At 37.3% G+C, this 22,229-nt stretch overlaps 4 protein-coding genes across 6 annotated transcripts; 3 read left to right on the forward strand and 1 right to left on the reverse strand.

Annotated features, from left to right (window-relative positions):
* The first annotated feature begins 6 nt into the window (after positions 1-6).
* On the forward strand, positions 7-1,216 carry LOC109863622 (adenine phosphoribosyltransferase). The gene is made up of 4 exons (XM_020443957.1): positions 7-117; positions 212-443; positions 523-601; positions 751-1,216. Exons 1-4 carry the CDS (start codon positions 17-19, stop codon positions 894-896), a joined length of 558 nt encoding a protein of 185 aa, XP_020299546.1. The 5' UTR covers positions 7-16; the 3' UTR covers positions 897-1,216.
* A 226-nt stretch (positions 1,217-1,442) lies between these two features.
* LOC109863593 (WD repeat-containing protein 87-like) lies at positions 1,443-6,165 on the forward strand. The gene is made up of 9 exons (XM_020443896.1): positions 1,443-1,631; positions 2,766-2,963; positions 3,064-3,471; positions 3,548-3,843; positions 3,915-4,005; positions 4,389-4,463; positions 4,793-5,035; positions 5,139-5,453; positions 5,993-6,165. The coding sequence occupies exons 1-9, from the start codon at positions 1,580-1,582 to the stop codon at positions 6,163-6,165; spliced, it is 1,851 nt and encodes a 616-aa protein (XP_020299485.1). The 5' UTR covers positions 1,443-1,579.
* Positions 6,166-6,304: 139 nt separating this feature from the next.
* On the reverse strand, positions 6,305-13,196 carry LOC109863319 (U2 snRNP-associated SURP motif-containing protein). 3 transcript variants are annotated; one of them, XM_020443567.1, is made up of 21 exons: positions 13,151-13,196; positions 12,936-13,055; positions 12,779-12,824; positions 12,576-12,692; positions 12,397-12,493; positions 12,002-12,316; positions 11,606-11,670; positions 11,343-11,508; positions 11,110-11,273; positions 10,368-10,427; positions 9,825-9,868; positions 9,530-9,634; positions 9,223-9,450; positions 8,801-9,043; positions 8,514-8,700; positions 8,231-8,417; positions 8,016-8,149; positions 7,838-7,926; positions 7,570-7,729; positions 7,324-7,481; positions 6,305-7,193 (listed from the first exon to the last, which is right to left on the reverse strand). In XM_020443567.1, exons 3-21 carry the CDS (start codon positions 12,800-12,802, stop codon positions 6,917-6,919), a joined length of 2,820 nt encoding a protein of 939 aa, XP_020299156.1. In that variant the 5' UTR covers positions 12,803-12,824; positions 12,936-13,055; positions 13,151-13,196; the 3' UTR covers positions 6,305-6,916. The 3 variants fall into 3 exon arrangements, with proteins under 3 accessions (XP_020299156.1, XP_020299166.1, XP_020299160.1); XM_020443577.1 differs by having other exon boundaries at positions 11,606-11,667; positions 12,936-13,194; XM_020443571.1 differs by having other exon boundaries at positions 12,920-13,194.
* A 1,289-nt stretch (positions 13,197-14,485) lies between these two features.
* LOC109863590 (ring canal kelch homolog) lies at positions 14,486-17,714 on the forward strand. The gene is made up of 9 exons (XM_020443894.1): positions 14,486-15,119; positions 15,285-15,431; positions 15,528-15,932; positions 16,032-16,285; positions 16,360-16,587; positions 16,690-16,862; positions 16,941-17,081; positions 17,166-17,421; positions 17,501-17,714. Exons 1-9 carry the CDS (start codon positions 15,040-15,042, stop codon positions 17,689-17,691), a joined length of 1,875 nt encoding a protein of 624 aa, XP_020299483.1. The 5' UTR covers positions 14,486-15,039; the 3' UTR covers positions 17,692-17,714.
* Positions 17,715-22,229: the final 4,515 nt, after the last annotated feature.

The raw sequence follows: 22,229 nt of genomic DNA on the forward strand, positions 1-22,229 counted from the left end.
AAGTGTGCAAAAACACATGAGAAAGAAAATGAACAAAGAGAAAGTAGACAAATTGCAAGTGTTAAAAGATGCTATAAGAAGTTATCCTAATTTTCCTTTGCCTGGAATTATTTTCCGGTAAGTTAAAGTTGAAATAAGTCACAAGTATTGAAGTGCTTTGATATCAATATTGTTATTTTGTTATATTTACATGACGATTACTTGTTTTCAGAGATATATTTGGCGTGTTTAATGATATCAAAGCATTAAGGATAATGAGAGATTTAATTGTTGAACATATCGCACCTCTCCAAGTTGATTTGGTTGTGGGATTAGATTCTCGTGGTTTCCTTTTTGGTCCTATTATTTGTATGGAGCTGGGCAAACCTTTCTTACCCGTTAGAAAACAGGGTAAGCTTCCAGGCAAGGTTGCGCAGCAAAAGTATACGTTGGAATATGGTGAAGTAAGTAAAACAAAAAATTGAAATAATATACATTACTTACTTATATTTCTCGTGTATGTAACAGAATTGTGTTTTACAGGCTGTATTTGAACTGCAAACAGATTTTATTGACAAAGAAAGCAAAGTACTCATTGTTGACGATTTGTTGGCAACTGGAGGTAATGTGAAAAAAAAAAAAAACATTTCAACAAATTACAAGATATAAAAACTGTACATGCATACACGTGCGCATGTTTGTAATGTTTCTAATGCATATGTGTGTCGGTATGTTTTACTAATAGATGGACAAAATTCTATTCTTTTAAAGGTACCATGTCTGCAGCTGTTCAATTAGTGAAATCCACGGGAGCTGAAGTGATTGAATGCTTGGTGATAATAGAATTAACTTCTTTGAGAGGCCGAGATAAGCTTCCTGGGATTCCTGTTCATTCCTTTATACAATACGACGACTAACAGAATAGTTGTGAATTTACAAGTACAAGCAATTGACATCTAAATAAACAAATGTAAGCGATTTAAAAATTTATTGTCACTACTGAAAAATCTGTAATATACAAAACTGCAGATTGTCAAGTTGGCAATGAATTTTGAATACAGCCATAGTGGTAAAAAAAAAAAAATGCAATTGTTACTACTATCACATTCTTGCTATGCAAGATAGCGTTGAAAGTACAAATATTTTTATATGAGATACATATGTTGTACTATGTAAAATGCAGAAAGGTACAAAGATATAATTGTAAAGATATTGAATAAAATTAATTAATAACGAATCCATTGTGAATGTGTAAATTTATTGAAACCCGAATTAAACTTTACTGGTTTTATTATAAGTTACCTATTACGGGAATGTTGTTCTTTTTAAATTTTGTACGTGAGTAATATTAACATATAGTTTTAGTTAAAAAATATTTTTTATAGAGAAGTAAATAAAAAATACCAGATGACGCTTAGAGCGCTCTAGTGATGTCTCGGGCGAATGCAATCCGTGAGCTTTTTCGTGTTGGTAACGCTGATCTGCCGTCCGCGAATCAAATTTTTAAGAGTAGTACGCCGCCGGGAGGGTGTTCGACGTTTGAAAAGTCAAATTCTTCGAAACAATCGCGCTCGAAGAAGCATTTCACAAATCGAAGACTATGTCCGGTGATGTGCAGCCGAGAAAGCGGAAGGAAAAGCGACGTAAAAAAGGTAAAAACCAAGGGCGAGCAAGGTACGTGTATATATATATATATATATATATGCGAGCGCAATTAATATCGCATTTCGTAACACGTATCCCACTGTCGTGCGATATTTTTAGCAAAGTGTGTTTATATGTTTTTCTTATTTTTATCCTTAGAAAATACGCGCTCTTTTTTATTTCAAGTAATTCTTTGCTTGTTTAAACACATTACATTTTCATCGCAATTTTCGCATTTACTCATTGATTTTTAAATTCGCCACCTGGATATAAATCTTTACGTCGTTACGTTTTTACGTCTGTCACGTACTACGTTTATTTGCGTACGTACGTTTGCGAGACGCATCGCTGCAAGACTATACAATATTTGAGAGCACATAATGGATTTTTATTCTGTTACGATCCTCTCCCGTAGATTCCAAAAATATCCGCACACTGCAGCTGCTCGTTGGCCACCACGTGCACGTGTCTGATATATACGTGTATGTTTCATCTCGCGTTTTCAATTTTTTTATTCGTTTTGCGCAAAATTTTCCGCAAAGTTTTTGAGAACAAGGAACAAAATGACACGAAGAAACAATTGATATATATATATATACTTACTTACTGTGCTTAAATCGCGCGCTAGAAAGTTTTTTACTTTTGTGCAAACTCGGAGAATTTTATCTGCATTTGCTCTCATAAAAAAGATATTTTGTATATCACACATTTTCTATCATAATTTAAGAGACACATCTCATATTCGCACGTGTGAGAAACTGTTTTCTTCTACGCTACGGTGGGTTTGAGCAGCTTTTAACACGTGTCATCCAGCTTGTAATCCACGATGCTAAATTAAAATCGGTTTCGTTTCTCGTTAAAATATGAAGTCTCGATTGCTCGGTAAAGTTTGGCAAGACTCCCTTAAGTCGGAAAATGTGGGTTTTAGAAACTCAGGCCAACCTTCCTCTCAAAAATAGATTAAACTGTATTATCCGATCCAAAAGCATCTCTCGTTAAGTTAGATATCTCTGAATTTTATATATAAATTTTTGTAAACATATATATATATATATGTATTGTGCGTGTGTGTCAAGTACATGTGATAAAAGGAATATGTACAAAATCGTTTTCAATTATTTATCATTGTATTATATATACAGAGGATGAAGATACTGGTACTCCACCGCCTATATTGATCAATCCGACGGATAGTCCCACCGAAAATATCACTATTCATGTCTATAAAGAAAGTAGCACGGGCGGACATTGGTGCGCGAGGATCGTATTTTTTGTTTTGCTGGCTGTTCTTGTGGGACTGATTGGTGTGATAATCATCGAACACAGAGGAACCACAGATGGTAAATATGTAAAATAAAATCTTTGTGTGGTGTTCTTTTAATTAAAATTTTTAATTCGTTCCCTTATGTCTCTTTTTTAAATTGCATCTCGTGTTTTAAGTTGATACACCAGTATCATCGTCACGTTGGGCGAACATATTTGAGGGTTGGGTGGATGAGTCACCGCCGAGTCATGACGAAGAAGAAAAGACCGAAACAAGCGAAGAAGCCGTAGAAGAAAAAGAAGACAAGGAAGATCACGACGAAGAAGAATCGGCTGAAGCTGAGGAAGAAGAAGAAGAAGAAGAAGAAGGAGAAAGTGCAGAAGAAGACGTAGAAGAGGAAGATGAAGGAATTGGCGAAGAGGAAGAAGAGGAAGAAACAGAAGAAGGAGAGCAAGAAGTAGAAGAAGAAGAGGAGGAAGAAGAAGAAGAAGAAGAAGAAGGAGAAGACAAAACTGAGGAACAATATGAAGAAGAGGAAGAAGAAAAAGAAACCACAGAAGATGATGCTGAAGAGGTAACAGATGGTATGTGAAAAGTACGAGAAGGTATACAAATATTCCAGAGACATCTGTGTGTTTATTAAACCGACATCTGCTGCAGAAGGTGAGAGCAAAGAAGAGGAGCAAGAGGAAGATGAAGGTATTGACGAAGGAGAAGCCGACGAGGAAGCAGATGATGATGATGATGCTCAACAAGAATTCGATGATATTGGTACACTGGAAGAAATTGACGAGGCAAATGAGAACGAAGATGCAGATGGAGACAATGATATACCGGACAACTTCGATGTAGAACTTGATGATAATTCTGCAGAAGATAACGAAGATGTATCTCAAGAGTTTGCAGGTATTCCTGGCGTTAATGAGATCGATGATAGTGCTGAGCCTCTGGAGGAGGTACGTGTTGTCTTCATTATTTTATTGCAATTACATTTTTACGCGCAAGGATTAATACTTTCTTATATCAGATAGAAGGTGAAGAATCCGAGGAAGACATAAACGATGCGGAAAATGACTCTGATGAAGAGGAAGATATTGAGGAGGAAGAATCAACTAGCGGTGAGTATCTGTATCTAATCTGAGGTGAAACGTTCTGAATGTCTCTCTTAATGTGATATAACACTACACACACATATATATATATATAACAATAGGACATCTTGCATATTAAAATATTGTCTTTGGATAATTTACATAATGAAATCTAGTCTATAAATATACGTGATCCTCCATGCTCATATTTCTCTGTCGATTAACTCCGCATATAGTGTATCATATAAGAATATCATATAAGAATATATCATATAAGAATAATATATACATAAGTATTCGCATTCACATAAGAATAAATAAACAGAAATATCGCTGTTTCATATTAGTAATGGACCTTTCTTTCTCATAATAAGAAGGTAGCAATCAGAAGTAACATATGATGATTGCAGTGGCTGTGAAGTTCGGGATTGGTGTTGCGCTAGTCGTTGCTGCACATTTTGTTCTCGTTAGACGATGGAACAACGGTAAATTTTCTATTACACATTTATATATTATATCAGCACACGCACGCATTTTTTGCAGCAAATATTATATAACACACATAGCACACGGAAAACAAATTATTATTGATATTTAGATGTATGAAATATGATACGTAAGTTTATGATATCGTACCACTGTTGTATATTTATATATAACAAGATCAAGTTAAAATTCAGCAGGTAAGTAACTTTGACAAATTTTTGAATAAACAAACTCGTATGTTTTAGCGTCTTTAAAAAATACAAAATAAATGCAAGATTGATACACACATTTAATTTATTTACGAGAAAATATTGACTCAATTTTTCAGTTGATATAAACGACATACCCGCTTTATCCAGACGTAATACAATAATTCAACCTTCTCGCAAACAAGTAATCAAGTCAACTGAAAGTGTTGCGAACAAACCATCTACGGATGCACAAGTAAAGCATCAAGAAGAAAAATCTAACTATGGATCGCAAGAAGAAAATATTTTAACTAATTTAAAGAAAGCTCAAGACGAAATAGCACAAGTAAAAGAAAAATTGTCAACTCGAAAAGACACAGAAGGTATTAATAACATTTCATTATTTTTTTGTTCACATGTTATATCTCTTTTATTTAAACAGTATGTCTCACAGATTTAATTTATTTACTTTTGTCACTACTATAGAAGTCGACAGTAGTCAGCCTAAAATAATATCATCTGAGGAAGAAGAAGAAGGCGAAGATGAATTAGGAACATCGGAAGGCGAGCATGTTTCCGAGGTAGAAGATGAAGAGGAAGAGGAAGAGGAAGAAGAAGAAGAAGTAGTTGAAAATGTTGATGATTCTGAATTAATAGCTAGACTCGAAGCAAAATATGGAAAATTGCCAACCCCACAAGATAGTGAAATTGAAGAGGAAGAGGAGGAGGAGGAGGAGGAAGAGGAGGAAGAGGAGGAACAGGAAATAGAGGAAGTAGATAAAAAAATGCCACAATGGAAACGTAAATAATAAAGTAATAAATTATACAATACGTGCAATAAAGAAGAAAACACATATTATATAGAATTTTTAAAAGTTTTAAATTTTTTCTCTAACATGATATATACCAAGGTGGTTTTATCTCTATATCATTAAGCAAATTGTAGTCATAAAATTGGAAAGTTTTTTATAGCACATTAACTTGACAATCTCATAAAATGGTTGATTGTTGTTTAGAACAGGTTAAATATCAGTATATTTTTAATTATATTTTTAATTATATATATAATTATTATGTGAATTATTTAAGTTTTTGGCAGACGCAAGAGGTATAACGAGCATGGAGGATCTACGTCTCTCTTTACCAGAATATTTTTTCCGTTTAATCTTTAATTGAAAAAAAAAAAAACAAAACAAAAATTATATAATAACCATATAATAGAAACCTTAGTGTGTGTGAGATATGAGATATTAAAACTTATACATTTTACACTCGGCTACTCGTCGAGCCTTAAACATACTTTTGTATAATTTTTGCAAAAAACTTACTTTTTTGAACAGGTGTTAAAACGGTAAAGGACTCAAACGAGGAATCTCAAGCAAAAAGACCTATTCAACAGATAAGAATAGAAACTAAACAAGTAGATAATAGTCCAACGGATAGTGAAGAAAAAGTTTATAATTTTAATAACGTGTCTAATATAGATAAAGAAAATGATATTACAGAATCCTAGGTTGACAAGGAATTTTACATTTACAATATATATGCGTTTCTTTAAGAACAACGCATATTATTAACATATGTGATTTTACGTAAATATTATATAAAATGATAATATACGTACATATTTTTATATATATATATATGTAAAATGTTTTATTCAAATATTCACAATGCAAGAGAACAATATTTTCAATACGCATACAGTATATAATATTATTATATATTACCTCACTAAAGATCTGAAGTAGGTTCAGGTGCCTTCACAAGAGGTCACGTAAATTTAAAGAAGACTATTTCTATATAATTGTTGTATCTTATCACTCACTATATATACATAATATCTCCAGTACGTGTATATTGTTTGAAAGATATTGAATCATTATACGTACGTATCCATGTGTGTACGTAAACACGTAAGAACAATTTTCAATGATGCAATAAAACATGGGATTTTATTATGGATTTGTATATACTTCTGAACTGCGCTGTCTCAGTTTATCGTATCGTTTTAGCGCAAGTTATATAGTACAAATATTTTACAATATAAGAAAATAGGCGACAATTGCTCGATATATCTTTTGAAGGTAATCTTAGCTGTATTAGAAGAAAAGATTTGTCAAAAGATTAATCTTCGTATGTTCAATGTGTCACTAAAGTTTATTTATATCTATAACTTATTGAAATAAGAAACGTACAGTCTAAAAACTAGCGTCCCACAATTATCCTGGAAAGTTATTTCTATAATAAGCGTACCGTGAGGTTTAATATTTGTGTTTATGTCTGTGTTTACGTGAGGGTGAAGGAGGACTGCTAGCTCTGTGTTTAGAGGAAGTACGAGGAGGCGGCGGCGGCGACAAGGAAGGTGACCTACGTCTTTTCCTATCGCGTTCGTTAGCAGGTGATCTGCGCGAACCTCTGCTTGAGGAAAAGGAAGGCGAAGGCGTACGTCGAATACGAGGAGGGGACGGGGTAATAGGTACGCGTTTTTTATAAGGTGATCGTGATCTGCGTTTGCAGCGAGGTGACCTGCTGCGCGATCTAGAAATTATTTTCAAATAAGTTGGCATTTTAAGTTTACAAAAACAGCGTATATTATTTTATAAGACAAAGAGAAATGTGGAAAAAAAAATTACAAAAACAATAATCTGATATACAACACTATACTTACCTATATCTTGAACTTTTCGAAGACGGACTCGTTGATCGTCTGCGATCTCTGTAGCTATGACTAGGAGATTCCGGCGTTAAGCTTCGACTTCGTTTTTTTTCTCTTCGCTTGTCATCGTCTCGCTCTTCACTTTTCGCATCTTTCATCTCTCTTTCGCTCTGCGAACAACAACATTGTTGTGCTATGTAACTCTCTGTATTGTTAGCGTGTCACAGACTAAGTAATTACATGTGTAAAGAATTCTACCTTTCTTATAAGTTTCTTTCTGTAATGCTCCACTTGTGTTTGTATTGTCATGCCGGATTTCAATGTTCTTCTGCCACTTTCCAATTCATCTTGATATTGCATAATTTTCACCTCAATTTCACGTAATCGGTTCCGCCTTTCTTCGTTGTAATCTCGACCACTGTTAAAAATAGTTGTGTATTTCTAACTTTATATATTTCCCGATATATTTCAGCTAAATACAAGCTGCAAAACATTTCGGTCAAAAATTGTTACTACATAGTTTTACCTAGAATCCATACTGTTATCTTGAGAATTAGAATCTTCATTGTGACCTAACTCTTCCCATTTACTGGTAGTCATTGCCTGTGCCTCAACCTGACAATAAAATTTATGCATACGTGTATATGTGACGCGCAAGAAAAAAATATCAATAGAATTATAAAAAAAAAAAAAAAATTTGAAACCTGATCAGGGTCAACGGTTTCCCATCGCGATGGGACAAATCCAGCTGGGATTGTCGACTTTTTCTCATCGTCTTTATTTCGCGCGTTTGAGCTGTCATCGTCATCCATTGGAACTCCGTCAAGATCTTCATCCACTGTACCAAAGATTATGTAAATCTTAATTAGCGTATGGAACCAATAAACATATAAATATATTTATTTTATTCGAAATTTACTTGGTATTCCGTCGATATCGTCGTAATTTGAAGTTGTTTGAGGTGTAAGACCATGTTTCATTGCGCCTTTCAACAATGCGGCACCGTCAAGCGGTACTCCATCCAAATCCTCAGTACCGTCACCATCAACATCAGATAATGGTGCACCATCAATATCCTCGTCGTTCTCAGGTTCTGGCTCGTCCGTCTTCAAAGAGGAATTGAAAATGTTATGTTACATTCCATACAGATTGTTAGTGTAAAAAAGGTCATCATGTGTTACTTATAAATCAAAGAAGTTTACCAAAACAAGTCCTAGAAAAGTATTCTGCAACTTGACTAAGAAATCTCTCGGATACACCGCCCAATCTTCCCACGCTCGGAACATTCGCATAACGCGAACTTTGAACCCTTCTGCTTTCAGTCTACTGTCGAACTGTTTGTACGCTTGATGAACTTCACTGAAAATATCTAAAAGACGCGTTTCGAATCTGCAAGATAAATAAGTAACGATGTCGATATTTTCTGGATTTTTAAGTATCTCTTCCCGTTTTGTGTTTTTTTTTTTTTTTTTTTAAAAAAGTTCCTTACGCTTTTCTATAAATAGTGGCATTGGTCACTTTGACCCCACAATTATGTAATATGTCAGATATCAAATACAATCTTGCAATTTTCTTATTAACAGGAGTTTGTAGAATCGACAATGACTCTGAAATACAATCGCAAATCTCCTCTGCTGCCTCCGCATGTTCTATACAAAATACCATTGCTTCTGCAACTTTTATTCTTTCAGGTGATATGTTTCGCAATAAATCTTCTAAACGATCTCGTTGACTATGAAGAAATAGAATATTTAAAACATTAACACGTATGTTTCTCTTCAAGATATGACACTCCGTAGTAGACAATTGAATTCGATTAATTTTTTTTTTCACGGTATTTGTATATATATATAATATATATTACATATTTCACATACATACAAACAACTATTTGCTCTTCTTAACCGTTACCTGTTGGAAAGACTACCCCTTCTAGGTTCTTGTCTTTCTTCCATCTCTATTAATTCATCTGGCATGCCCTGCGTCCAGGGATTGATCGGCGGTGGTCTCCACACACTTCCACCTTTAAACATTCTAAAATCTTCCGTGTGCCATTCCTTCTGCCCGTCTCCTTGTAAAATAGAGTACAATTTCCATCGATAGTAAGTGTGTGCGGGAGAGTAATTTTCAAACAAAAACCTGGAAAATTAAGAACGTTAGCTCTGTTGTAAAATTAAAAAAAAATAAAATAAAATAAAAACAAAAATACGCAACTTACCTGAACATTGGATTATTTAGTTCTCTGTTCATAATCATCGCTTCGAACATCGGTCCTTCCCGAATGACAAACTCTACCATTCTATGTATCAACATAACTAAATTCCTATAACGCATGACTCGATTAAACAAAATCGTTTACATGAATTCACACTGATGCACAAAATATCTTTATTTGTGTGCGTATGTGTGAGAACAAAAGTATAAAACTTGCAAACATCTTTTTCATTTTTTTTTTTTTTTTAGTTACGTACTTACACAGATGTGCTAAATATGTTATTAAAATCAACAAATACCTTTCTGTCGGTATAACCACTTTGACAACGGCATTCTGCAAAACCTGATAGCCCAGATCACAGTACAACAATGATAGTCGATGGGGATGTGCCAATCATCCAAATGCGCATTCCCAGAATGGTCCCCAACAAATTTAACACAATACAATTCGTAAACATAATTAGATGTGTGTTTTAAACAATCATCAAGAGGAATTTATATTCCACGAACCGTAAACTTAAAAGTGAATATATATTTTTTGTGTGTTTCTCATCACAATTTAGTGTCTTTATAGACAAAATATAAGTGCCTTCTTTAAAGAGAAACTTACCAACTTTACGCACTTAGAACATTTTTCTTCCTCGAGATTTTATGTATAAATAGATACATTTATACATAAATTTTTATCTATATCAAGATTTTTATTTATATCTTTTAACGCACATATATATATCCGTAGAAATAGTTTTACGAACAAAAGAACAGCTCTCTTATACTAAGCTAAATACTTAAGTTTCGAGCTATTATGATAATACGTTAAATGTGCATAGGAATAATTTTACCTTTTCAAAGTTTTCCTTTTCCTGCGGGTCCGCGCTCTGGGGGTTGCGAATACGTGGTATCTGAGATTATTGTTTCAAAAATGGTTATACAATCCCAAATGTAAATTATCAAAAAGTTTTTTTTTTTTTTTTTTTTTTAAATGACATTTTGATATTTTAATTCTGTTGGAGGATTTTATCACAACCGCATGTAAAAAAAAAGAAAAAAACGATTTACATATTTGTTGCGCGATTTTATTCTGTATTACGTTAAAATATGACAAATGTTTTTTTTTTTTATGAAGTACGTAAATATGATAAATTTATTAAGTGTGACATTTTGTGTATAAATGTGTGCGCCTATTTGATTTTGGTAAATTTGACGCGATGATAGCGTGTATGAAAACATTTTCGTTTAATCAATGATTGAACGAAAAATTATAAACGTAACTTTTTTTTTTTATTCAATGGAATGTACGTATCTAATGAATATATATTTCATAAAAATCTTATATACTAGCTACATAAAAGGCTACTTTTCGACAAAAGATGCCTTTTTATATCCTACAACAATATCGGACATATGTACCAGACATACATAAAAGGAACAAAATTATTTTATAACCAATAAATAAACATTTAAATTACGGTTATTCTTGAGGATGTAATAATATTATTAGGTAAGAAAAAAAAAACGGAATTGTTTGAACATATAATTGAGCATTTTATTAACTGTGCTTCTCAAGTGGTTTATTTTGTGTACCTTGTGTCTGTCGCGACGATGCGGCTGAGCGTTGAACGGAAGACCAGACGGAGGTGGTGGCTGTGTGATTTCCATCAAAGCAGGTGGAATGTAAATGGGATACGGTGGAATTGGCACGCTCTTTCCCCATCCCAGCTTCATCTCGTATTGCATTATGTCGCGACCTGTCAACATCGAAATACGTGTTCTTGCAAATCAATTTCTACTCTTTTGGGATTTATTAATATTCTTACCATTAAGATTTTTCAATGCGCGCTCTCCGTCCTTGCGACTCATGAATGCAACAAACCCACAATTTCTTTGTCTGGCTTTTTCTTCGTCACTGCGTGGCCACATAATTTTTATACTAGCCAATGGACCATATTTACCGAATATTTCCATCAGTTGCTGTTCTGTGATCTATGATAAATAATACAGAAATACCTGTTGTATGAATCTGATGTAACATGTGGTGTAACAACATACTCTAAATATGGAAACAGTAAAATGTTTTTACTTTTGGATTTAAATTTCCTAAGTATAGATTTGTAGTATTTGGATCGCCATTGTCAAAGGAACCATCTGTAAAACAAACATCCTTCAACATTTTCTGCAATTGTAAACCAAAAGAAAGTGACAAGGAAATTGGTGAGGAAGGACAAGGATTACCCTCGTATATCAGGGATAAGAGACGGGGATCGTCAATGAAGTTATGAAGATTAGCCTTTCGCGGATCCGGAAATGAAGATTTACTACCTATTGAAGTTATTAAGTAAAAAGTGTAGTAATAAACGTACGAACAGTATTTAAGTGTTATTGTAAAATCGCATCGTTGTGAAAAAAAAAACTGGATCAAATTTATTACTTGAAAACGTACGACACACGCAAATTTTTAAAATATGATTATATTTACCTTCCACGCATTTTAAAGCAGCCAACATCGGGTCCTCGGATTGTGCGGATATCACGGTTTTCACCACACCCTTGTACTTATGCCTCTCCTCACGTTCCTCTTGTATCATCCTCAGCTCTTCTTTGAACAATTCCAGATTGCTTTTTTTCTTTTCACCCTCTTTCTTCTTTTTGCCGAGTCTGTCTAATTTTCGTTCATTCGATCCAAGCAATCTTGCATATTCTTGAGCTTGTTCAGCTGACGATCTATTATCTACAAGTTCTGAGAGCTTGGATTGTGGTTTGTAAATCTTTCCTTTTTCTCTTGTGTCCTCCTCTGTTGATTTTGTTACAAGTTTATACAAGCGTTCATCAAGTTTTCTCAAACCTGTATATATAAATATATTTTATACTCACGTCTTTTGCCTGCATCGTATGTTCCTGCTTTAACCCAAACCTTACTAGTTGTCTTACTAGGAGTTTCTTGAAATGTTGCCACAAATTCTTCAAATGCCTGTAAAGAAGATGTAATTTGCACGTACGTACTATTCAACATAAAAAAAAAAAAACAAATCAATCCGCAACAGTATTTTTACCTGGGCTGCTGCTTGCTCCTGTTCTTTTTTACGTTGCTCCTCCAGTTCTTTTTTACTCAATGGTCGTTTACCCATTGTACCAATAGAAAAAGCTTTAAGCTTCTGTTCGGTAATTTGCTGTATAAATACAAAACATAATTAAGCATTATTTAACTTAATACATGTTAATATGATACAAATATTTTTAAAGCGCACACGCATACCTTCATCAAAGACTTATCCGCCATTTGTAAAACTGCAGTCTATAACCTAAAACAAGAAAATTTTGTAAATCACATTATTGGCATCAATCCCCATTGCCGTTTAAAATAAATTCAAACGTGTACAATAGCAATATTACAAACTTTCCGTCATAAAAACCTTAAATTTTATTCAGCGAGACGTGCACAACTTTTGATGATCAATAAAACGCCGACGTGACCAGCCGATGAGAGCCAATTCGATGAAGCCGCACATTTACAAGTAAATCAAATGCTAAAACTAGTTGCAATCATTAAAAAAACTTCTCTTATCAACAATATCATCAAAAACCGTACATTTGACGGAACAAAATACTAATCGCGCAATTTACATACGGAATTAGACGTGTGATCTATCGAGGACTGATTTTGTTAAAAAAGCTTTTATTTCTACGAACGATGTAACAATAGTTTCGCGAATTGTCATTGGCATATACCTTTCACATTGAAATTGGATCCAGAGGAATAGACCACTCGCAGACATCAGACGCAAAGCAATAAATTCTGGCTGAACGCAATCATTGGCTAACGGAACACTGTATACGCATCATAGATGGCGATACACCGTTCTTATAATTTTCGCGGAGAAGACTGGACAAGAAAAACAACACGTGACTTTACTTCAGTCACATTGGCTGTGTTCCAAAATTCACTGCCAGCTCTAAAGCCCCTTGCACAATGGACGGAATAGCGATAGCGATAGAAATAACACAGTTTTTAAAGCCTCTTGCACACAATGGACGGAATAGCGATAGCGATAGAAATAACAAAAGTTTTAAAGAGTTTATATTTAAAAATAAAGGTAGGAACAGCGGAATCTAACATACAAAACTACACATGTATCAATGCAGATCAGAAAATCGGAATAAGTAATAGCGATAAAATTTCCGACGAGTTGGAATTCTGTGTTAAAAACTGTGTTATTTCTATTGCTATCGCTATTCTTTCCATTGTGCAAGAGGCTTAACACAGAATTTCAACTCGTCGGAAATTTTATCGCTATTACTTATTCCGATTTTCTGATCTGCATTGATACATGTGTATTTTTGTACGTTAGATTCCGCTGTTCCTACCTTTATTTTTAAATATAAACTCTTTAAAACTTTTGTTATTTCTATCGCTATGCTATTCCGTCCATTGTGCAAGAGGCTTAAATATCTATAGTTTCCGTCACATATATTGTACAATTTTAGCACTGGCAGCGTGTTGCATGCTGGCAGCAATTCTGGAACACAGGGTGCGGTCAACGTCTCACTGCAAATGTTTCCAAGTATCATTCTATCTTTATTCCACATTTAACGAGAAATAAAGATAGAATGATGCTTCAAAACACATTTGCAGTGAAGCTTTGACCGCACAAAAGCTATTTTGTTGTGCGTACTCACGGAACAGAACCATGTCCACGTTTGAACGTAACGTACGTACCGACAAAGTCGTTCGTGGATATGGCTAACGTTGTTGCCAATGCGCACCACCCCCGTTGACACTTGCGCTGGGTTACAGGGCGGAAAAGCGATTTACACACACTCTCTCATGAGCCTGGCTCGCTTTCGGTCTTTCCTCTCTCATACGTCTATGGTCTCTTCTCTCTGACGAGATTCGAATCGTGCGTATATTTATTTCTGTTTACGTCGGTAGAGGGCGAAAACGCCCCGCACCAGTTCACACGTACGCGTCGCGCATGTATTTTCTTTTTTTTTTTTTTACACACAATATAACACACACATATACTAAAAAAAAGAAACAAAAACATATTGCGTGTGCACGCATATATTGTATACATAAATTGGAGTGTGTGTGCTGTCAAAATAGCAAAGCAAGTTTTTTTTTCTCGAACGTCGCGCGATTCTTCGCACCGTCAGCGTTGCACGCATCGATTTTAATGCCAAGTTTGCGTTTTTTTTATTTTTTATTTTTTTTGTCTTTGATTGACGGAACGCGCGTTGGTACGGAATTTTCGGTATCAATTAATTTCGATAAAACAAAACGTGCGAAATCGGTGTGTGTGGGCACATCGTCTCTCCGGTCTCTGATCCCCAGACTCCGTCGAATCTTATCGCGACGATGACCGTGAGAGATCCGATGACATTTTTAAATCCCTCTTAACGACATAACTCTCACTTCTGACTCCTACTATTCAATAATCATCAATTTCTTGTGTGTCTAATTATACACAATTGATTGATCGCCGAGCAGTTAACGTCGGAGCAGTTAACATCATTGAGATGGACAATCCATCGGGACAAAATCAGTCGGTTAATAACTCTTCAAATAACATGGGCGACAATTCTGACACTAAGGGCAGGTGAGTTTCTTGTTTTTTTTTGTTTTTTTATCAATAATTTTGTCTTTCTGTAGAGAGCGTGTAAGAGAAGGTGTTAAACTGAATACCAAAAGTAATACTCGACAGAACAGAGAGTTTATGAGAAAGTACATGTGTTTAATTTGTTATTTTATCAAACTGTTACAGCTGTCTGTTGCTTCGCTACGCCAGTCAGAATTCTCTCGATGAGAGCTCGCAGAAACATATTCCTCATGAAAATGGAAAAGACAAACCGCCGTACAGAAATCACCATCATACAAATCGAGCTTTTGAAGTTATCAATGAGATGAGAAAGTATGTTTTTTTTTATCTACATTTGAAAGTGTCAAAATTGTAATTGAATCACATCAATTGACACTAAAATGCAAAATGCTATTTATGCTGTTCTAGGAAAAATTTACTCTGCGATGTCATTCTGGTGGCGGACGGCGGGATGGAAGTACCTGCTCATAAAATGGTTCTCGCTGCGTGTAGTCCATACTTCTACGCTATGTTTACAAGTTTCGAAGAACGGGATCAGGAGAGAATAACGTTGCAAGGTGTGGATTATTCGGCGTTGGAATTGCTGGTTGATTACGTTTATTCCGCTGAAGTTCATGTTTCGGAGGAAAACGTACAGGTGCTCTTGCCTGCCGCGAATTTATTGCAACTTACGGACGTTCGGGATGCCTGTTGTGACTTTTTACAAGCTCAACTGCACCCGTCTAATTGTCTCGGGATCAGAGCTTTTGCGGATCTGCACGGATGTCTTGAGTTGTTGGCACACGCGGATAGTTACATCGAACAGCATTTTTCGTAAGTCGCATTTTTCACCGCTGCAATTTTCTCAAATAAGTTTATACTGACAGTTTTGTCTTGTTATTTTATAATTTGTGTTTTTTGTGCTGTTTGTAGAGAAGTAGTCGATGCGGAAGAATTCTTAACCCTGGAACCTGAGCAGGTGGCTAAGCTCATCTGCAGCGACCGTTTAATGGTGCCTTCTGAGGAAAAGGTGTTCGAATGTGTGATCTCGTGGGTGCACCACGATCTCGAGAAAAGACAGAAAAATTTAGCTCTCTTAATGGAGCACGTGCGCTTGCCTCTGCTCTCTCAGGAATATTTAGTACAGCGCGTAGAGGAGGAACCGTTACTCAAGGCAAATTTGCAGTGTAAGTTAGATTTAAAATTGATAAAAATGTTGGGTTAAAAGAGTCACAGTCTTTATTTTTGAATTTTTATATAGGCAAAGACTTTTTGATCGAAGCCTTGAAGTATCATTTGCTGAAAGGCGAACAGAAATCGCTGTTCAAAACACCACGCACGAAACCGAGACAACCGAGAGGATTGCCCAAGGTGTTGCTCGTTGTTGGCGGTCAAGCTCCGAAAGCAATCAGGAGTGTCGAGTGTTACGACTTTAAGGAGGAAAAATGGTATCAAGTTTCTGAACTGCCAACGCGACGTTGCAGAGCTGGTAATTAAATATTAATCGACTTCTCAGAACACTGAGTTAGAACAAGTTTGTGTTCCATTTCTTGATTGGGAACTAATGTTGTGTCATCGCATTGTTGTCTAGGATTGTGCGTTCTCGGGGGACGTGTGTACGCTGTGGGCGGATTTAATGGATCGTTAAGAGTGCGAACAGTTGATATTTACGATGCTGCGGCTGATCAGTGGTTGCCCTGTCCCGAAATGGAAGCGAGAAGATCGACACTCGGCGTAGCCGTGCTTGGCAATTGTGTTTACGCCGTATGTTTAAATCGAAGATTTTAAAATTTAAAAAATTTTTTATTTTAGCTAATATTTTAAATTAATTATTGTTTATAGGTTGGCGGTTTTGATGGATCGACTGGATTAAATTCGGCCGAGGTGTACGACCCGCGCACTCGCGAATGGAGACCAATAGCACGAATGTCAACACGGCGCAGCAGCGTAGGAGTCGGCGTTGTAAAAGGATTGCTCTATGCCGTGAGTTTGCAACGAATTAATATATCGATCATTTTGACAACGATCTTGTACATTTGGTGTAATAGAAAATGGTCGCGATTTCAGGTTGGAGGCTACGACGGAGAATCCCGTCAGTGTCTTTCCAGCGTCGAGTGCTATAATCCGGAAAAAGATCAGTGGAAACCCGTGCCTGAGATGTCAGCGCGTCGCAGCGGCGCGGGTGTCGGTGTCCTCGATGGTATATTGTACGCGGTAGGCGGTCACGATGGTCCACTTGTTCGAAAAACTGTAGAAGCGTTTAATCCAGACACGAACCAGTGGACCACTGTCAGCGACATGGCACACTGTCGTCGTAACGCCGGTAAGCAGCTAATGTCCGTTAGACACTTGTGTTCACTTGTATCTTCGCCCACATCTAATGTTACAACGAATGCACTTAGGTGTTGTGGCGCTAAACGGACTTTTGTACGTGGTGGGTGGAGACGACGGTTCCTGCAGTTTAGCGTCGGTAGAAGTTTATTGTCCAAGAACCGATACCTGGACCACCCTGCCTACTTGCATGGGAGTTGGACGCAGTTACGCGGGTGTAGCGATCATCGACAAACCGATGACCTCCGCTACGACGATGTGAGGTCTGCAGTCCGCTGGGCATACGACGGAACAGAACACGGACCCGGGTGCCGAGACATCGGATTCCTCGCGGGAAGCCGGGCCCAGCGGTGTGCAAGTACAGAATCGCGGTGGCGCGAGTCACAATTGTCAGGGCCCGCGTTGCGTTTGTCAGAGATACGAGAACGGCGAATTAGCCGCGGCGATGATGAATCAGGGAAGAAGTAATCAGGAGCGAGACGACATTTATCAGAACGCGAGTTACGTTTCTCGTTTTCAAAACCGTCCCGGCAATAATGCGGTACAGATTCATCCGAATTTGAATCCGAATTATCAGAATCCGATTGATGTGATACGCAATTACAATCGGCGAATTATACCGCCGCAGCAGCAGCATCAGGAACCGGAGGAAAATATTTACGAGCGTTTGGACAATGACGATGGCGAGGACGACGATCTTTCTCCGGATCTACCGCGGAACGAACCGCTTGCGCAAAACATTCCGAACAACGCGAATCACATGTACGAGAGAATAGACGAGCGAATATCGTGCAGCAACAGAACGCATTGCCGTTATTACAAATACAGTTTGAATCATGTACCTGCTCCAAGTTTCTTAAATGACATGGAAGGCGCCAACAGAAACGTCGGCCAATACGATCAGCCGAGACACATCTACATCGATTATTCCCGACTGAGCGGTAACTTTCAGAGCTCATTGAGCAGATTGGGCCGTAACTGTTTCTCCACGGAAAACATCGCGTACGCTTCTTCCGCAAGACGATCCGTTCATCCGTTCGTGTACAATTGCACGTGTCCGTACTGCAGACACGCGGACGCGAGATACATCTGCCATCATTGTCACAATCTGCACAACAGATTGCGATCTCAAGACGCCTCAAGTTCCAGACATTACGTGTATCAGATCGCGAGGAACTGCAGATGTCCCTTCTGCCGGGGCGAATACATTTATACAAAGCTTCCCGCCACCGCTCTCCGCGCCGCCGAACTCTTCAAAATGGAAAGCTGCCACTGCAGAAGTCCCACCGGTTGCAATTGCCGCAACAAAACAACGTCGGGAGATTCGAATTCCGCAACCTACGTCGGGAGATACTTGGATTGGATCAATCGAACCGGACAATCGGTTAACAATCCGCTTTACGCTATGGTTCACGTCAGCAGATTGGATCGCGCTCCCGTATCTGGTAATCACGGGAACGTCGATCCTGGCCCGTCGACGTCCGGCAACGCGACGTCCAACGCCACGAGACCCAACGACGCGAATCCGTCGTCCTCGCTGTTGCGATCGATATTCGCTCCCGGCGCTTCAACATCAAACGCTCCGATTTGTCCCGTGAGTCGACATGTAGAACGTCAACACACCTGCGACGACTCTTGCATTCCGAAGCAGAGTCACGGCGGTAATCTGGCCGCGATGTGTCAGCTTCTCGGCAGATACGAGAAAACGACGGAATGCAATCACGGAAAGCGGGAGATATATTGGTGGTTCGTAAACAAGTGGCTTCCTCAGTGGTATTCTCACAATCTTGACAGGAACGTGGACGGTGCGTCATGCGCGGACGAGGGATCTCGGGAACAACGAGAGAGCGATAGCGACGATTCTTAAAAAAAAAAAAACCGAAGAAAAGTCTGTGTTCGACGAAGTGTTCCTCAGTTTTGTATTCCCGAACGTTGACTGATTTATCTTCTTTTCTTCGTCTCTTCGCTGCTGCGCGATTGTTGTTTGTTTATTGACTCACATACACATTCGTAAATAACGTAAATAACTGAGGAACTCATCTGCATAACGACATAGTAAAAATAATAATAATAATAATAATAACAATAGTTTTTAAGTGTGTACACAGTGACAAATTAAATTTATATATATTTGAAAACGTTTGTTTATAAAAAGAATTGTACAATACGGTTTTAATATTTGTAACGCAATTTTATCTCTCAATTATGTTTTTTAACTTTAATAATTTTTTTTTAGATGTATGTGAACGTCGTGAAAATTTTGTGTTTTATGTTCAACGTGTCGGTTACGATGAATGTACAAGCATAGAATTGTGTCGTTGTTGCGAAAAAAAGTATGTAGCGCGATTTGCGATTCTTGGTTTCGTGTTTTTATTTATCAATTCGTTAGTTTTATCTTCGAGAATATTAAATAACGTCTAATAACAGTAGAGACAAGTCCACGTTTTACCTTTGACTCGTCGCAATAAGTTTAGTCGATATTTTAACTGTGATATATATATATATAAAAATTAAGTTGGCGATCGTTTGATTCACACGAACTTTTGATGTGGGGGTGGGGAGAGAACATTTACTTCCTTTGCGCGGTTTCACTGGCGTAATATATGCGTTTCATATCACTTCTCGTGATCACTTTTCGACGTATAATATATATATATATATACACACACTGACGTCAATCAGTATTATAAGTTATTATTTTTTTTTTTTTTTTCAACAACGTGCTTTAGCTTGCTTAAAAATCTTTGAGCGAGTGTTTGCGCCAAGTGCTCGGAATCGAGCGCTCTCTTCCGCAAATAATGCAAAAACAATGTACAAACGCTTTGGAGAAGCGACACAACGGTGTTTGTCACAAAACTTTGTCGGCGCGTTTAATTTTGTCGCGAAATAAAAATGTTTGCAAAATCGAATTGGTTTTCCGAAGCGCGGCGCGTGGCGCCAAGCACTCACTCTCACACACGCACTTCGCAAGTGTTGATACACAATTGATATATTGTATATGTGCGTGTCCGCGTGTATGTGACTGTATAGAGCTTTTGAAAGAGAAATATCCTCCATGAGGACGAAGTTATATAAAAATGTAATTGTCTTTGAGATATTTTGTGTAATTTTTACATTTGATTTCACTCGGAAACTTGACACTTTGTACAACTTTTCGACGTTTGGTTTTTGCAAACATGGTGTGTCTCTCTCGTGTGAACTACGTATAACAGTTTGCGGCATAAAAACATTGTTACACGACAACTTAGCGCCCCGGGGACTTTTAGATCTCTCAATAGACTAGTTAATAATTGCTAGGATAAACGATTATGCTGTAATTGCGAATTGTTTCGTTATAGTATACAGGGTGTCCCAGAATTGCCGTACAATCTCTCGTAGGCAGGTAGAAGGAGTAAAACTGAGTCGAAAAGTCCTGAACCATTTTTTTCTATTATTTATAATAAAGGAGTAATTATTGTGTAAATCAGGCCAATCAGCGCAGACCTTTAGCCAGACGCACGTAAGTGAGCCGCGCGCCTGGTGTGTGTGAGCGCTCACTGACGTGTGCCTGGCTAAACGTCTGCGCTGATTGGCCTGATTTACTCTATAATTACTCCTTTATTATAAATAATAGAAAAAAATGATTCAGGACTTTTCGACTCAGTTTTACTCCTTCTACCTGCCTACGAGAGATTGTACGGCAATTCTGGGACACCCTGTATATACGCAATGATGGGAAACAGGTCAAATCCTTTTTTGTGTGTATCTGAAAATGTATATATTGCAACAGTTTTACTGAGTTTCTGTATAAACGCTTATGTGTTAGACCTTAACTCCTGTCTGTGGTTTTTTTTTTTTTTTTTTTTTAAATAAACTTCCCAAGCGAGCGAAACGAAAAACGAACGAAGAGCGAGAACAACGAAGTTTCGCGAGAAACAATGTAATTTTTTTTTTTTTTTTTGGGTCCGTTCTGATTTTGTAAGATCGAGGCTACTTGCATCATGTGTCAGAATGAGAGATATATATTCATAATGCGTGTTATATATATATATATATATATACATATATGTGTGTGTATTATATAAAACTTTATTAATGTGATTCAAAATAGACAATGTGCGGGGGACAAAACGGTAACGGTTTGAAATTAATCTCTCAAGGGAGACCGAGCATTACGCGCTCTCTTGCGTAAGTGTCATTGACGTATTATGTATATATGATCGATAGCCGGAACGACACTTCAAGTATGTGGGCGTTGGCACCTTACGCCAGTTGTCGCCTTCGAATTCCATTTCGTTTATCGATCTCTCGGTTTAAAATCTCCCGACGCGGATAAAACATAATGAGTGTCTTTTTTTCTCTCTCTCTCTCCGTCTTTTTTTTTTTTTTTTTTTTGCTCCACCGACGGACAATCGCAGCGAGTCGAGGTGGACACGACTATCGCTCGCGGCCGATCGAGGGGGGCTGACACAAGGAAACCGCGAGCGCGATAACAAAATGCGAATTTATCGCGCGCGACCGTTACGCACAATCATTCGCGCGTGAATCATTGAATTGTCGCGCGTGTGTCCCGCGCGTCGCTGCTCTCTCTCTGTACGGGTTGCGAAACTCCGTACTGTATATAATCCTATATGGCGCGTGTCACGTGCACGCGCGAGCTATAGTTTTTCTTTCCTTTAACGCGGTTCCGGTTGGATTTTTTTTTTTTTTTTTTTTTTTTTTTAATCGCTAACGCGACGAACTGCGCGCGCTTTTTTAATTCTATACAAAAAAAAAATATATAGAAAATAACGTGTGTGGTATTTTGATTACATTGGCGTC

Source organism: Pseudomyrmex gracilis, unplaced genomic scaffold (assembly GCF_002006095.1).
Source record: "Pseudomyrmex gracilis isolate BER0280 unplaced genomic scaffold, ASM200609v1 scaffold_11, whole genome shotgun sequence".
Classification (NCBI taxonomy): Eukaryota; Metazoa; Arthropoda; class Insecta; order Hymenoptera; family Formicidae; genus Pseudomyrmex; species Pseudomyrmex gracilis.

Coding starts and splice junctions, on each gene's coding strand:
- LOC109863622 (XM_020443957.1), top strand. CDS start 17: ATGAGAAAGAAAATGAACAAAGAGAAAGTAGACAAATTGCAAGTGTTA. Junction 118..211: donor TTGCCTGGAATTATTTTCCG/GTAAGTTAAAGT, acceptor ACTTGTTTTCAG/AGATATATTTGGCGTGTTTA. Junction 602..750: donor CGATTTGTTGGCAACTGGAG/GTAATGTGAAAA, acceptor ATTCTTTTAAAG/GTACCATGTCTGCAGCTGTT.
- LOC109863593 (XM_020443896.1), top strand. CDS start 1,580: ATGTCCGGTGATGTGCAGCCGAGAAAGCGGAAGGAAAAGCGACGTAAA. Junction 2,964..3,063: donor ACACAGAGGAACCACAGATG/GTAAATATGTAA, acceptor TCGTGTTTTAAG/TTGATACACCAGTATCATCG. Junction 3,472..3,547: donor TGCTGAAGAGGTAACAGATG/GTATGTGAAAAG, acceptor CATCTGCTGCAG/AAGGTGAGAGCAAAGAAGAG.
- LOC109863319 (XM_020443567.1), bottom strand. CDS start 12,802: ATGGCGGATAAGTCTTTGATGAAG. Junction 11,274..11,342: donor CGCATTGAAAAATCTTAATG/GTAAGAATATTA, acceptor CGATGTTGACAG/GTCGCGACATAATGCAATAC. Junction 8,701..8,800: donor GCCACTATTTATAGAAAAGC/GTAAGGAACTTT, acceptor TTTATCTTGCAG/ATTCGAAACGCGTCTTTTAG.
- LOC109863590 (XM_020443894.1), top strand. CDS start 15,040: ATGGACAATCCATCGGGACAAAATCAGTCGGTTAATAACTCTTCAAAT. Junction 15,432..15,527: donor GTTATCAATGAGATGAGAAA/GTATGTTTTTTT, acceptor ATGCTGTTCTAG/GAAAAATTTACTCTGCGATG. Junction 15,933..16,031: donor TACATCGAACAGCATTTTTC/GTAAGTCGCATT, acceptor TGCTGTTTGTAG/AGAAGTAGTCGATGCGGAAG.